Genomic DNA, 16,010 nt, shown 5'->3' on the forward strand with positions numbered 1-16,010 from the left:
TTTTAATCCAATAGGGGTAACGTTGGGGAATCTGATAACTTTAATGTTGTAACGGCTTTTGGAGGATTTTTTTTTCCTTTTGGTTTATGCTCTGTTAACATTTCAGGCTTTGGGGCACAGAACTGAAGTCTCGCTAGCTTTATTTTGTTTGTTCATGTTTGTTAAATTTATGATATCCCCCCCCCATGAAGTCGTCATTACTTGATACCATGTCATTATAAATTGATTGTTCTTGGATACATGTAGTTGCTTCTATGGATGGATTATTCGTAGCCGAATTTATACACTCTTTGATATATTGTTTTTAGTTTTAAAACAGAATGGGTATGAAAATACCCATTAATATTAAGCAAAGTACCTAATATACTGATTAATATTGGTTGTACTTCCTGAAGAGACGGGTCAATCGTATTCTTGCAAATATGTTTTGAATTTGGGCTCTCATCTATAAGGTGTTTGGGAGTACATTTGACAGTGAATGCCTTTAAAAACGAGTCAGTTGTTTTTGTTAAACTTCTTTATCTATTTTGGGTAATCAATTATTTTCTCTACGATTAATCTACAAAAATTGCAGCATAGCGATGTTAGACTTGTTGAATAAAGATCAATACCTATATATTTCTTCATTCTTATCCTTTTAGCAGATGCACATATAGACAGCACACAAGGGGAATATTTTAGACACGATTGCGACTTAAAAAAATAACTCGGTGCTTTTAACTGTTTTCTAGCCTTTTACAAAAATTACCCAGACTTCTTAGATGCCTTGGATACTGGGTATAAATAGAGGTGTATGCACGACTAATCACGCGGTAATTGCGGTTGTATTAGGCCTAAATGTCATTCTTTATGAATCAGGGAATTATATAATTTCATCTTCCAGAAGGGAGTAAAAGGTATTTTGTGCGAAATTGTGTCTTTTCAGACGGACGAACAGCTAGTCGGACATAGACAAAATGGTCGCTATCTGAAGGCAATTGATGTGGATATTAGCTCATATACGCTATGTGTGACGTCACGTGTATTTCGTTGACTATTAGTTCATTGTGTTTGAATCAATTTAATTTGACACGCGATGTATTTTAATAGATTTCTGAATTATAAAGTGGATGTAAAAAACCACTCCAAGAAAAATATCCTTTTAGCTGGCATCCCACTCTTCATGGCTTGCCTTTATTTCAGCTTCCTTTTTCTTTCAAACAAGATAGCAATGACGTCATGGAATTTGAGAATGTTCATTGACAGCAGAGAATCCTATCTCCCTCAGAAAACGTCACTAATTGCAGAGTTTATTTTTTTGGTCGCGTGAAGTTAAAAAAAAAGTCAATATTTCTGCACCGTCATACAAGAAATCTTTATATTTTCTATAGAAAGGAAATTTGTATCAAACACGTCCTTGCAGTAGATTTTTTCTCTCTCTTTATGTTGTATTATCACAAAACGTTGTTAAAAATAACGATGGTTATGCCACCATGATACTTTCATCAATGTATTGAAATGAGGTCTCTAAATCCAATTAATCTATCTTCTTAATTATTAAATTTGCTGTCTGTTCTGAAGATTTATTTTATTTGAAGTCGCTCGCACAATCCTTTGAACGGCAGTAGCACTTAGACCCAGTTTTCTGTCAAATATGAGGAGTCAACGATAATATTCTTTAACTAATATCTATAATCGATTTAAGGTTTCAATATTATTGGCTATGTAATAATAATTATCTCTTCTACCAATATATTGATGAAAACTTTTAATTTTTAATGGGATGTTTGTAATTTTTGTTGACTTTGAATTTTTAAAATAGATATAAAATACATTTGTATCCTAGACACTTCCATGAAGCAGGTAAATATTTTTAATAACTTTAATTTTATGAATAGAATGAAAAAAAAACCAAAAGCGCATTCTCGCTCATGTCTCTCTCTCTCTGTCTCTCGACTTGGCGATTGTTCATCTTGATTTAGCACCTACATGTAAACATTGTGAAGCTAAAAGCCAGTATCTAATGATTCCTTCAAGCTGTGCAGACCTTTGCTAGTAATTTCCGTGGTCTAGTGATGCAAATCGTAACGCAGTAACGGTTACCAGACGGGATGGAGTTTATAGAACACCAGCATAAGCAGTCATAAAACTTAATAAAAATCACAATACGATGTTGATTAGCAGTTTCGTATTATAAACAAAATCCGTTCGCTAGAGATTCACTGCACTAATTTATGTGCTTAAGTTTATGAAGAAAAAAAGTTCCTCAATAATAAAAAAAGGTATTTATAGTGATTGTAAAAGGTTTGAAATCTTCAATTTACTGTGAAATATATTTTGCTGAGTGGGATTGAATGATTAACAACTATGAAAAAGTCGAATTTTTGTAGGTGTATATATATTGTGCGAAATTTAATTATATTGTTTTTAAATGCCAATTCCTTTATGACTGTGTGCAAAAGCTAGCAATGTAGTGGCTAAAATCGAAGAGCCGTCGGCAGTTTTGACAGTTCAAACCATCCCTAAAGAAATTTAATAGAATTGTAAATGCTCGCAGTTGATCCCTGATTTATTTGTAGATATACATACATGTATGATGAATTGAGCACTTAACCACTCGCTTCAAGGTCCCTAACTGAATGAAAGGCTAATTCAAATCAAGACACACGATGATTGATTTTATTTTTTTCATTGAGTAATGTGATTATTAAAAGTGAATTTTGCTTTTCCGCGGGATTGCGAAGCAAACTCTAGAGATTGATTATATCTGTTTGTCTGTCTGTGGCAACGATTCTTGAAGCTGTAGCCATTAGCTCTGTTTTGTTTGACCTTTGCATTCTTAGATTTAAACCCCAATGATAGATACACGTAGGTATATATTTAGGTCAGATATTACAGTCGAGGTTAATCGTGCCCTTGGCCTTGACCTTAACCGTGAATGAAAACCATTCATCTCTGGTCAAATTACCTATTCTTATCTTCTTACATTACAGAAAGGTACACAAGTAATTCAGGATTGTATTTTTCGAATGTTACCATCGGATTTGATTTAGTCTTGACGTTGGCACGAGCATTTTAAATTATTTATTACCTTTACAGCTTAGATAATACAAACTTTTTTAAAAACATAAAAAATAACAACAAAATATTTGTTTATAGAAGTAAAATGAAAAAGTTTAGTCGCGTAAATTTCAATCTTCTTTCCAAGTTTCCAAATAAGTTTCTAAAAAGTGATAGAAAAATGTAAAGATTTATTAGGGTGGTAGCAAAAAGGAAGAAATTTGAACATCATAGAAAGTTTACAATTTCTTGGGATTTGATATATGCATCATTTGCCAACAAAACAAGTCCAAATTGTATACCAATCCATGCATCCAGTTTTTTGTTTGTATGATGTTTCCTTCAACTTGTCCCTCTTTTACTTATGAAAAAAAACCCATTAAATTTAGAGACAACTGATTTTTTTTTCTTTTACAGTCTTCAAAAAGCAAAAAGCTTCCTCGCCTCAGTCCGAAATCCAAGAAAAAAATAGCTCGGACGAAAAACGAAATGGACACGAAAAATGGCGATCCCCACAAGAAGATGGCCAACGGTTTTACCAGCCAAGAAAACCATGGTAAGTGGACGTGGGAGTTAAAGACATTTTCCTCAGTTTTCATATTTAGTTGTTTTGTCGGCAGAAGAATGATACATGTGTATGGAAAAAAAGATGATTGGCGAATGAAATTGAAAAAAAAAATTGCGAAAGTCAAATTGTTGCATATTTGGCAAATGTATTGCGAATTGCTCCGTGTTGTGATATTTTTGAAATTTACAATGTCCTCATTAAAATTAAGCAGTGTGAGTTGATTGAAACTGTACATGTATGTAATAATACTAGTTACGCATACTCCAAGTGTGGCTTATTGATAATTGTAAAAAAAAATATGTACATGTACACGAAGATTATCTCAAGTTCAATAATTTAATGAAATTCAAAGTGTTCGACTCTTCTGTTTTTCCATTTAACCTTTTTTTTCTCTAAATTATGGTACATTATTATATATCCTGTGTATTACAATCTTGATTTTCTTTTTTTTTCTTACCACAGAACTTATAACTTTGCTTTCAAAATATACCGTTAATTTCTCTTATTGCAGACTTATCATGATAGACTGAAAATAAGTCATAATATATAATTGTCAAACTAATGTACACGCACTTCTGGAATCATGATGATACAACTTTTGATGTTTATTATTTAGAATGATTACGCAGAAGGCATAATTCCGTAATTCATATTACGATCGATATATTTCTCAAATGTTGGAGCCCAAACCTCATTCATTAACCTATACCAGCCCCCAATATTTAAAAATCTTTGATCCACCACAGTTCACAAAGATGGGCGGAATCGCTTCTAAGTAAACTTCCTAGAAAATTTCTTAGCAGAGCGATGGTGATGAGTCATTGCAGCTTGTAATCCCAGTTTATTTTGAGGTTCAGAACTTGCAAGTATCAGGCGGTCGATTAGCCGATATTCTAGAATATGCACACAATGTTCAAAGGGATTTAATTTCCAATCAGTACTTTTACGATTATATAGATGGGTAAAAAAATGTAGGGAATAAATATTGAAATATTCACCAAAAGCACATAAATATTTTTTTTTTCATTAAGATTACCTAAGCATTCTCGCACGTGAAGTCAATGTCTTCTACAGAAAGCAATTAAAAAAATATAACGCTTTTATAGTTTCTTCTAGACCTATATTTATTGAGAAAAGCGAGACTACTCTGTCATTTAATTGGTCTGGCATTTAGAAATGTGAGATGTCAAACCACATGTCCAGAGCAAAATGTCATATATTTCGATTATCTTGGTGTAAACAAGCAAAATATTTAAGATTTATACCATAATAATGGCTCCATAGTATAAAATCCTACCTTTAAAACACATGTCATGGAGTTTTAGGGTGTTATTTGTCAAAAATGCAGGTTCATTTTTTATAGTTTATGTCTTAAATTATGTTTGTTTTTGTACAGTTTTGTAACTTGTTTATCAGATTGTGCATGTAATACGAAGGAAATAATCGTTTTGGCGAGGGGGGGGGGGGGGATTATTGTCTCTAAGAGACGTAATATCTTTAAATATGGTTTGATAGTCAACTTCTGACACTTAAAAAGGGTCTTGTTTTTTTTTTAATTAATTTTTTTAAAGTTTTTTTTTCAATATTGCTTTGCCCTTAAATTCTTGAAAATTTGCAATTATATCTTATCATTTTATATACTTGGATATTCCCCCGAACTATATTATGACAGAGCATATAAATAATGAAGAGTCGTGGGGAATCTCAATCGGTCACGACCAATCATATTAAAACTCTTAGAATACGAAATAAATACAAAGTGTATATCTTTGTGCGTGATTTTCTTGCTTGGTCTTATCTTTGTTTTTAACTTGTACTAATTCACATAGGATGGAACACATGTATCCTGATAAATAAAGAAATTGAGGGGGATGAAAAGTATCATGTGAAGCTACTGCAAACTGAATCTGCAAGTAGACTCTCCTTGTCTCTTGTGCCCGATGTTATTGATCAAGGGATGATCCGGTTATCGGGTCCGTCAGTCCGATAAACACATTATCTCATTAAGATAAACGTAAGGAGTTTTGATTTATGTACTTTTGTTGATCTTTTGGGGGTATGCGTGCACTGTTACGTAATACGTAAACAGACACATCTCATATGTCGTTGAAACGTTGCAGACTGAAAAAATCGTCTCTATTTCAAATACATGTAAAGTTATTTAAGGTATTACGTTTTTGTGTGTGTTGTGTTCGAATTCTTTCTCGAATATCTCGGTCATATTTGAAATAGAGTATTTCAAGTACACTTTATGTACATACTTGCTGCATTCTTAATCTGACATGTTTGCATCACTCCGAGTTTTTTTTTTTCATGTTTTACTCATTGTACTCAACACCCGAATTACTGATTGTTTTTCTTGTGTCTTATAATGTTCAATCGTAATGTGACGACGCCTCTGGAATTAGGAAAAATGATTAAAAAAAAATATTAAAACAATCTGACAGTTTCGTGCTTAGTTGCAAATAAACAAAGGGTATATCCTGTGCCAAAACCTAAGTACTCTTTTTATGCAGCAATTTCATCCAAACAACACTTTGCTCTTAGCAGCCTGTATATAATAGTTATGGCTAAAGCTTTAAGAACACATGGTTTGTAATTCCGTACTTGTTATAGTTAAGGAGGCTGGGGGGTCAACAAATTAACCACAAATTAACCACCAGATTTAACTTAATTTTTTAGATATGACATCTTAAGGTGTCAACTATCATTTGACAAAGAAAAATTTCAAAAATTTTAGTTTTAAAATTTGATCATTTTCTATATCTTCATATGGAGCTCTTCTTCTAAAGGAGACCAATATAGTCTAAAAATGGCCACAACCCCCCAGCCTCTTTAAGCTAAATTTTATGAATCGGGCAGTGGGCATCCCAGACACTAGTCGTCGTAAGAACAGATGATGCAAACAGAGATTGATATATATTTTTGGACCTATTTAGGGCACAGGTACTTGTGGATAGGACCCCCCCCCCCCTCGGATATTCAACCCGGGGCTTGTTGGACATTTTTTTTTTTTTTTTTTTTTACAAATTATAATCATTACACTTATTCATCCTGTGTACCACAGGGAAAAATCGTGAAAACCCCAAAATAATCGTTCCACTCAAAAATACCACACTATACATTATAAGGGAGAAAGGTATGCCACTCCGGTTTGTTTACGTTGTACCCCCCACTGGTCTTTCTGGGTTTAAAGACATGTATTTATTTTATTTTAACCTAAAATGTCGGTTCACACTGTCTCTGCATATATTTCTGTCTTAGTTCATGCCATCAGATTGACTCTGCATCTCGTAAGAATCCCACAATTTCTCCGTAAACAGCATTGCAGTCACTGCGTTGAAAAATCCTTAGGTAAACGCAACGGAAGTGCATAGAGAATGTATCACTTCTTACGATAACGTCCGAGAGAGTTTTGGTCTGACGTAATAATCTCTCTCGGATGTTATCATATTAAGTAATATATTCTCTATGCACTTCCGTTGCGTTTACCTAAGGATTTTTCAACGCACTGACTGCAATGGTGTTTAAGGATTAATTGTTGGATTCTTACGAGATGCAGAGTCAATCCGATAGCATGAACTAAGACAGAAATATAAATGTAGAGACAGTGTGAACCGACATTTTAGGTTAAAATAAAATAAATGCATGTTTTTAAACCCAGAAAGACCAGTGGGGGTACAACGTAAACAAACCGGAGTGGCATACCTTTCTCCCTTATAATGTATAGTGGTATTTTTGAGTGGAACGATTATTTTGGGGTTTTCACGATTTTTTCCTGTGGTACACAGGATGAATAAGTGTAATAAATATAATTAATTTTGTGAAAAAAATGTCCAACAAGCCCCGGGTTGAATATGGGGGGGGGTCCTGTCCACAAGTACCTCTGATTTAGGGTTGTAAATGTTGCAAATATCATATTTCTAAAATATTAAGAATAATAGTAAACCTTCTTTCATGTTCAAAATCCAATCTTTTTGCTGTCGTCCATATGAAGCTATACACATTTTCTTTATTTTGTTGAACATAATCGTGAAACTTTGAATGAAAAATTAAAATCTATGCGGTAAAGCTTATTCATTTTAGTTACATAAACATGACTTTAGTTGTTATTTTCTTGATTTGTGAAGAAAGTTTGTATGTATCATCTGTTCTTAAACTTTCACAATCGTGATGTAGAATAAAATTATCTTCAGATTAGAAAAAAATAGCCCTTTGCTTTGGTTCAACTCCAAGGCAGCATTCGGTGCAAACTGTAATTGCCGATAAAAGAAATTAGGATCCACAAGACGGATCAGTATACTGTATTATGCATTTTTATGAAATTGCATTTTCCAGATATGAAACAGGCGTTTGAACTTTTTGACAAAAACCATGATGGCAAAATTTCCAGCGACGAATTAGGAAGAGTTTTACGGACCCTCGGTCATAATTACTCCCAAGAGGAAGTGGAAGACATGATAAAGAATGCAGACACTAATGGTAAGGATAATTTAATGGGTTTAAAATTGGTAAAATGTCTAAAATAACCCAGTCTTTGCTAAAAAAATCCTTTTACTTGATAAAAGATGAAAGTGGTTTTGAAATTTCATTTTACGTATTGCTTTGCAGATCAAAGTTTCAAAGCTATGTCCAAAGATTGCATATTGTTCAATGGGTAGAACCAAGTAAATATAATAAAATAATTATCATGACGAAACTTTCACTGATACGTGCAGTCATGTAGTTTGGACTTCAGAGTATTTCTCTATTAGCCAGATGACAATATAAGCCTAACTTATTGATAGTTCCTCGATTTAACTCTCAAATATGCAAAAGGGTTGTTGTGATGTGAATTTTACAGCATAGTATCACTGATTGACAGTTCTTTGTGACGCGAGTATAAGCTTGTCATCTCCCCTGAAAGTTCAAGCTATGGTGAAAATGTAACAATTAATTTACAAAGATAATATGCACTCTTTTTAATAATGAAATGTAGTACCTGTGTAGCATTTAAGAAAAATTACAGTATATTATTATTAATAATATTTTTTGTAGAAAATGGATTCGTTGAATTCGACGAATTTGTAGTTATGATGAGGCGGTGGACCCACAACAGCGGAGTAGAGGGCGCTGATGGAGTCTCGACGTCGTCATCATCGTCTAAATCAGACAAGCAGCTGGAGGCATTCCGAGTGTTTGACATGGATGGAAACGGGTATATTGATAAGCATGAATTGAGGTACACCATGAGGCGACTTGGTGAGAATCTTTCAGACGAGGATATTAAAGAAATGTTCAAGGAGGCGGATCTAAATGGAGATGGTCTAATAGATTACAGCGGTACATAACTTTTTTATCAAACGATTTTATTAGTTTTTTCATATTAAATACATATATATAATGAAACTCTGACACGTGGAATAAGAAATAACATAAGTTTTATTTTGCAAAAAGAGAGTTTCTCTTGATTTGCCATAATGATTATAATCATATGGGAGGCGGGGGTATCATTTAGTGAGTTCAGTGCTCACATGTACAGTACCTCTAGTTTTTATATGTGATTACACGAAGCTATCGTAATGCTGACAATTTTGGTAGATTCTGACATTATACGCTTATTGATTCAAAATGACATGCCTCTCATTCTCTGCCATGCCTTCCTTTAGATGTATGTCACACCCATAATTAAATTCCGAACTTCGCTTGATGTCCGTGTCAACAATTGTGTGTAAATTGCACTTAACTCTGTTCAGAGTATAATGGTCGCACTAAATGATCATTCATTGGTTGAAGAGGATAATTTGCTTTCATTGCAACCATTCAAGAATAATTTGATGTTAACCTTTAAAATAAGTAAATAAATTACCGGTAAAATACATTTCTTCCAATTGTGGATGGTCATTAGTTATCTTTGTCTTACTTTACGATTGAAACAAGAGGCCCAAGGGCCTTCACGGTCACCTGAGTTTATTATACCACAATTTAGAGAATCCACAGAGTTTAAATTAAACCGATAGAAGAAGCTTTGTTGCCCAAAATCAAGAGAAATAGGATGGTCAGGATCAACGAAATAATAAGTCTGGTATTCAGTAACAACTCATAAATTAAGTTCTAATCTGTCCCCCATTTATCACTATCACTATGTAGACTATTAACAAACTATCAGTGCTTCTGTTCTATTTCTAACCTCATATTTTAACCTCTCACATTGGCCTCTCTTGGTCTTTGATTGATGACTGTTGTTTAAAGCCGGGTCGGCAATTTTTCAGTCTATTTCGGCTGGGTTTTTGAAGAACATTCAATAAGATAAGTTATTTTTGTCAAGTCTTATTTACAAGTCCACCTGATCATTAAAACTATGAAAGTACTTTTTGTATTATACAATAAAAATTCTTGCATAATTCTTTTATTCTATTATTACCTTTCAAATACATTATTTACAGTGATTAATTATCAAAAGTGAATAGCAAAGGGAAATAACTTCTCTCAGTAGAATACTAAATAAATTAAATAGAGGCCTGGCCAGGACCAGAACACTTGAGCAAATGGTCCAGATGTTCAAAAATCAGGTAAAAATACCCTTGCTTATTAAGACTCTTATTCTATTTGCCTCCAGTATGCCCAGGAACAGAGAAGATTTTCTAAGAAATAATGCATTTTCACTACAGATTCAACACAACCTACCCTAACACAAGAACCCATGACCCAGGGTCATGAAATTCACAAATTTAGAAGAGGTACCCTCATCATCATAACTATGCACTTATTTGAAGATTTTCAAAGAATTAACACATTTTCACTATTTATCAATAGAGCCCCCCTCCCCCCGAGAAACACCAGAACCCCTGGCCCTGGGACCACAAGTTTTAAAAATTTTGTATGAAGCACCTTTGTTCATCATAACTATGCACTTTGTTTATCTGCTCAGCAATAAGGAGCAGACAGGATTATTTAATAGAATTAATACATTTTACTATACCACCAGAACGTATGATCCAGGGGCCATGAAACTCACAATTCTTTGCTTTATAACCAGGAGCAGAAAAGAATATTTTTAGAGAAATTACGCTTTTTCACTATATTATCAATAGAGCCCCCCTTTTCACCAAAACCCACAACCCTTGGACCATGAATTTCACAATTTTGGAAGAGGCACCCTTGCTTATCATAACCATGTACTTAGTTTGTTCAAATAATACCCAAGAGCAGAGAAGAAGATTTTCAATGAATTAATGCATTTTCACTGCATAATCAATAGAGCCCCGCCCTAACACCAGAACCCCTGACCCAGGGGCCATAAAATTCACAATTTTGAAGAGGCACCCTTGATCATGATAACTATGTACTTAGTTTGTTTGTTTAATACCCAGGAAAAGAGAAGATTTTCAAAGAAATAATGCACTTTCAATAAATGATCTATGTAGCCCCGCCCTAGCGCCAGAACCCCTGACCTAGTTCCATGAATTTCACAATTTTGGCAGAGGGCTCAATGCTTATTACAATCATGCCAACAGTTTGACTGCTTGATGTCCAGGAGTAAAGAAGATTTTTAAAGATTGCGTTAATTTTGGTGGTTTTGGTTCCACCCCTCAGGAAATTTCCAGTTTCCGCTCTCTTACTTTTGTAGGGTTGTATGTATGAAATTGCAGATGCAGGTATTTTACAAGAAAATACAGGTCAAGTTCGAATTTGGTCGTGGTCCGATGAATTTTGACAGAGTCAGGCCCTTGAACTTAGAAAAAAAATCTTCTGTGCAAATTTAAAACTAAATAGGGCAACCTTAAATGTGAATGATCTACACTGTAGGATAGGTACATGTACATAACATATTCAGTTTCCTATGTTCGTAAACGTTTGAACATTGTCACCTTTTCTTACCGAACCAATGAGCTAATCTCCTTCACTTGATATTATAACAGCTATGGGTGAAGCGATGCAAAAAATTTTGAATTTCATGTTCCCTTCCACTTTGGGCCTGAGATGTGAGTCAAAAACTCTTAAAATTTGTACATTCTCGAAAAATCTTCCTCTCTACTCCTGGAAACGTTGTAGGTAAATTTTTCTAAAGAAAAAAATTTAATTAATGACAGATGGGTACCTTCTCAAAATTTGGGGATAAGGTTATCGTATTAATTGAAAATTAGGACAACTTTGAACATCTTTACTCTAAAAAATCTAACAGTAAAACTGTTTCTAAAGCATGTTTATTACAGAAGAATATATATGGCCTCTTAAAAATTCAAATTTCATGACCACAGGTTGAAAATTTAAGGCCCAGAAGCTGAATTTGTCATGTATATTGAAAATTTATTATATATTTGAAAGTTTTCTTTATTCCAGGACAATTTGCACGCACGTTTTTGCAACACAGTGTAATAAATTCATTTCCATTTTTTTTTTTTTTTTTGAAATCCATAACCTCTGAAGTAAAGGTCAAGCCTTGTGCAGGACATGCTTATAATCAATACACAGGATGTTTCTGACCTGCAGATCTGTCACATCGATGATTCGATGTATTTTGGACAAGGAAAATTTATTTAAAAAAAGAAACATTGGGAATTTGCTTGCATGTGCACATTCAGATGGCTTATATTTAGACGGTGTGCAACTACAATTGTATATGCATCGATACTCGTGAGCACTTTGTTTGATTTTCTTTTTACGTTTTGTTTTCTTTTTTTCCAGAATTTTCCAGATTACTGCACAATTTTTTACCGGAATAACCGCACAATTGTGATTGGTCTTGTTGTTGACAAAATATTACCAATGACGTCATCAGCTTCCGTTATCTGCTAATTTCTATATAATTATTACCGGAACAGAGTATACTGAATATAATATATTCAGAATTCCAGCCACGGGAAGTTAAACTCATGATTTGATAACTCGTACCTCATTGAACGCAGTGGATGACTGACATTTACTCATCGACGGAGTTGATAGTACAATACATTCCATTGGTCAAAGAGGCGATCACGTGTAGTGATATAACAGCTCTCATTTCCAATCAGAGAACTTTTGTCTCATTTATAAGCTCAGTGACTGTATACTTGTGAGCAACATAATACATTTGTAATCATCCTCGATACTTTAATTTGACTTGGAAAGAACTGAAGTGTTTAATATACACTATTAAAACATTTTCAGTGTTCATATAACACATGGCCACCCTTTTTTAATATTATAAATTAGTTAACTTGGAAAGCGTAAGCATTCATACCCAACTAGCACGCCGTCTATCGGCAAATAAACTGTGACAAAATATAACTGTTTAGAACAATTTTGTAACGGTGTTCAATTTACAGTTGACGCACGATTTGTTGTTGATTGCTGAAATATTTATAAGAGAATTTCCTTTATCCTGTTATCCTCTGTCGTTGATACTGATGTATAACTTTTAACCATTTCATTTGAAATGGGATGCATTTGTCCTTCACCTTGTTAACTGGATTGTTCGTTTTTTATTTTTATATGTATTTGACTTTATCAATTTTCTTTTGTGTGTGATAATCAGAATATTATCAGTATTTCTCTGCCATTTATGGACGATTTATTTTGGTGGAATATAGGAGAAATTGGTGGTATCTAGAAACCTTGTGCTAATATCAAATGAATAGATATATATACATACAATATATAGAAAGTTTATTTACAATTTTGTGATAGCTATAAGTATATGACTAATTTTATGCAGAATATGATGTCACGTGATTCAAATGACGTTAGTTTCATTGTACTTTCAGGGAAAAAGGAGAATTTTCCCGTGACTCTCTTAATTACTTAATGGATGTCTTCCTGTCTTGAATATTGATAACTTTTTTGTCTTAGAACATGAATTTTCCAATGTTAGAGTTTAGAATTCTGCACTGATTTAATTTGAAAACCGAAACTAAAAGTAATATGTTGTAGAAGGATGTGTCTGTTATGATCTCCCAAAGGAACCAGAGTGTTGTTAATAATTAACAATTACAAAGATTGTAAATACAGTTTATATTACACTTAATAAAACAATAAACCATTTTTGAATTATTGTAACGTATTCTTTTTTGTAATTACAGAAGTCGTAGAACCAAATTTGAAATCAAGTGAGCAGTACATAAGTGTTAGTTTTTGCACATTACTGTTTCATTGGCGAGGAAAAACTGTATTTTTACTGTTATATAATAGTAGAAAAGAGTTTGTTTTTATCAGAGACACATTTACCCATTCCTATATCATCAGAATCACTCAGGTTGCTATTGATATCTGCTTTAAATTTGTCAATCATTGTGTGACTGCGTCGTTTGAAACCTTTAAAAATCTTCCTCGAGTTAACTGCACCATTTTCAGCCTATCTTTGATACTTGTACATACCATCTACATGTATAGGTAAATAGGAACAAACATTTAGAATTTATCCTCCCCAGGCGTGGATCCAGTTATTTTTCCAAGGGAAGGGGTCCAGCCCGGTCAAAAAATTTCCAAACCAGAAATATCTTGACAAACAAGCAAAAAAATAAATAAAAAATAAACTCCTTTCCTAAACGTATCATCCCCAGAAAATTTCTTGACAAGCAAAAAGAAAAAAAAAGTAAAGTCCATTCCCAAACGTGAAAAAGACCTATTTCTTCGTGGTGGTGGTGGGAGGGGGTCCACGTTTTCTAGGAAGGGTCCACAGCCATATTTTATTTGCTTAAGTATATATATATATATATATATATATATATATATATATATATATATATATATATATATATATATATATATATATATATATATATATATATATTTAATAACTGCAAATTTCAGGGAGGTCCGGACCCCCAACCCCCCTCTAGATCCGCGCATCCTCCTACCGGGGCCTGAGGTGTGAGACCAAAATCTCAATCATTTTTCACTTATTTATACACTGTACTTCTAAGCACAAGTAGACAAATTGTATGGAAGATAATAATGAGCAACTTAACGACCTCTAAATTCAAAACGTACTACAAGTATGTTATTTTCAAAAATCTCAAAATGAGATATCTAGAGTCAAACTTTTTGCAAGTATAATTAGCAATAATACTCACCATTTTGAAATTTATGTCTTAAGTTCAGTATGTAATGTTAGCTAAGGCTAGTTTCCGTATTTGTAATACTAGTATTCTCTCCACTCCTTATCAAAGATGATCAATAACTTTCCCCCGGGTTTGGTGCCCAAGCTCCATGGTAGGGCCAAGTAAATTGAAGCATGAATTAGAAATAAAGTATATCTTTAAAATCTTCTTGTTCATATAAGAAACATTGTTTTGCAATGAGCTCAGTGCTGGATACCTTGAAAGGGCTGTGTAAGTGATATACGAAACATATAATTATTATCTGAAAATTTCTTCTTCCTTAGTTACATTAATAAATTGTTTGTGTGGTTATAATAAGCAATATACCCTTTACCAAAATACTGAAATCCATTCATTTCCCTGTGATTGATGAGGGATGAGGCCCCAAGATTGGACATATTTGTAAGAATACTGACTTAACTCTTCCTAACAGTAGTTTGAAAATAACGCGATTATGTATGCATGAGGTACATGTAATACAACCCCCATCAGCAACGCAAGTAAAATTAAGGTTTTATAATATGAATGAAAAGCATGTGTTATTTAACAAAACCTTCTAACAGATGACTTGAATGGGACGTTAAAGAACATACAATCAATCAATCTAACAGATGATGAAGTAAATGTATTTTATTGGTAAGATTTGAAGCAAAATCAGTCTTATTGCTACGCAATAATTAGGGATATCTGCGAGTTCTTTGTTATGTCTTTATCAACAACTTTGCTGAGTTTTTCTTAAAGTTTTTTTATGCCCCCGTATCGAAGATTCGGGGGTATATAGTTTTTGCCCGTCTTTAACCTTGCCCATAACCTTTGATTCATTGGAGCTATGGCTTTTATGTTTCACATGTGTATTCCTTGTGACAAGACCTTCATTTGGATGCCAACAAATTTGACCCTTTGACCTTGACCTTGGAGTTTGACGTACTATTGGAAAACTTTAACCTTGGCCATAACTTTTAAACGGTTGGTGCTAGGGATTTCATACTTCAAATATGTAGTCCTTGTGACAAAACTTTTCTTTGGATACCAACAACTTTGACCCTTTGACCTTGACCTACTTTTGGAAATCTTTGACCTTGGACAGAACTTTTGAACAGTTGGTGCTAGGGCTTTCATATTTAACATTTCTATTCCTTGTGACAAGACCTTCCTTTGGATACCAACAATTGTAATCCATTGACCTTGACCTTGGCCTACTTTTGAAAAACTTTAACCTTGGTCATAACTTTTGAACGATTGCTGCTTCGTTTTTCATATTTCACCTGTGTATTTCTTGGGAGAAGGCCTTTCCTTGGGCACCATTAATTTTGACAATTTGACTTGACCTTGATGTTTGACAT

The 16,010-nt window shown here is 33.6% G+C and overlaps 1 protein-coding gene across 4 annotated transcripts in view; it reads left to right on the forward strand.

Annotated features, from left to right (window-relative positions):
- Positions 1–13,619, forward strand: part of LOC133187639 (calmodulin-beta-like) — a 37,290-nt gene extending 23,671 nt beyond the window's left edge. For all 4 annotated transcript variants that reach the window (XM_061323064.1, XM_061323079.1, XM_061323071.1 and 1 more), the window contains exons 2-5: positions 3,457–3,595; positions 7,946–8,089; positions 8,645–8,929; positions 12,275–13,619. In XM_061323064.1, coding sequence (XP_061179048.1) covers positions 3,457–3,595; positions 7,946–8,089; positions 8,645–8,929; positions 12,275–12,312 — 606 coding nt within the window. In that variant the 3' untranslated portion in view covers positions 12,313–13,619. The remainder of the gene's footprint in view (positions 1–3,456; positions 3,596–7,945; positions 8,090–8,644; positions 8,930–12,274) is intronic.
- Positions 13,620–16,010: the final 2,391 nt, after the last annotated feature.

Source organism: Saccostrea echinata, unplaced genomic scaffold, assembly GCF_033153115.1.
Source record: "Saccostrea echinata isolate AGI-Se365-2 ecotype Australia unplaced genomic scaffold, CSIRO_AGI_Sech_v1 ptg000001l, whole genome shotgun sequence".
In the NCBI taxonomy this organism is placed as follows: Eukaryota; Metazoa; Mollusca; class Bivalvia; order Ostreida; family Ostreidae; genus Saccostrea; species Saccostrea echinata.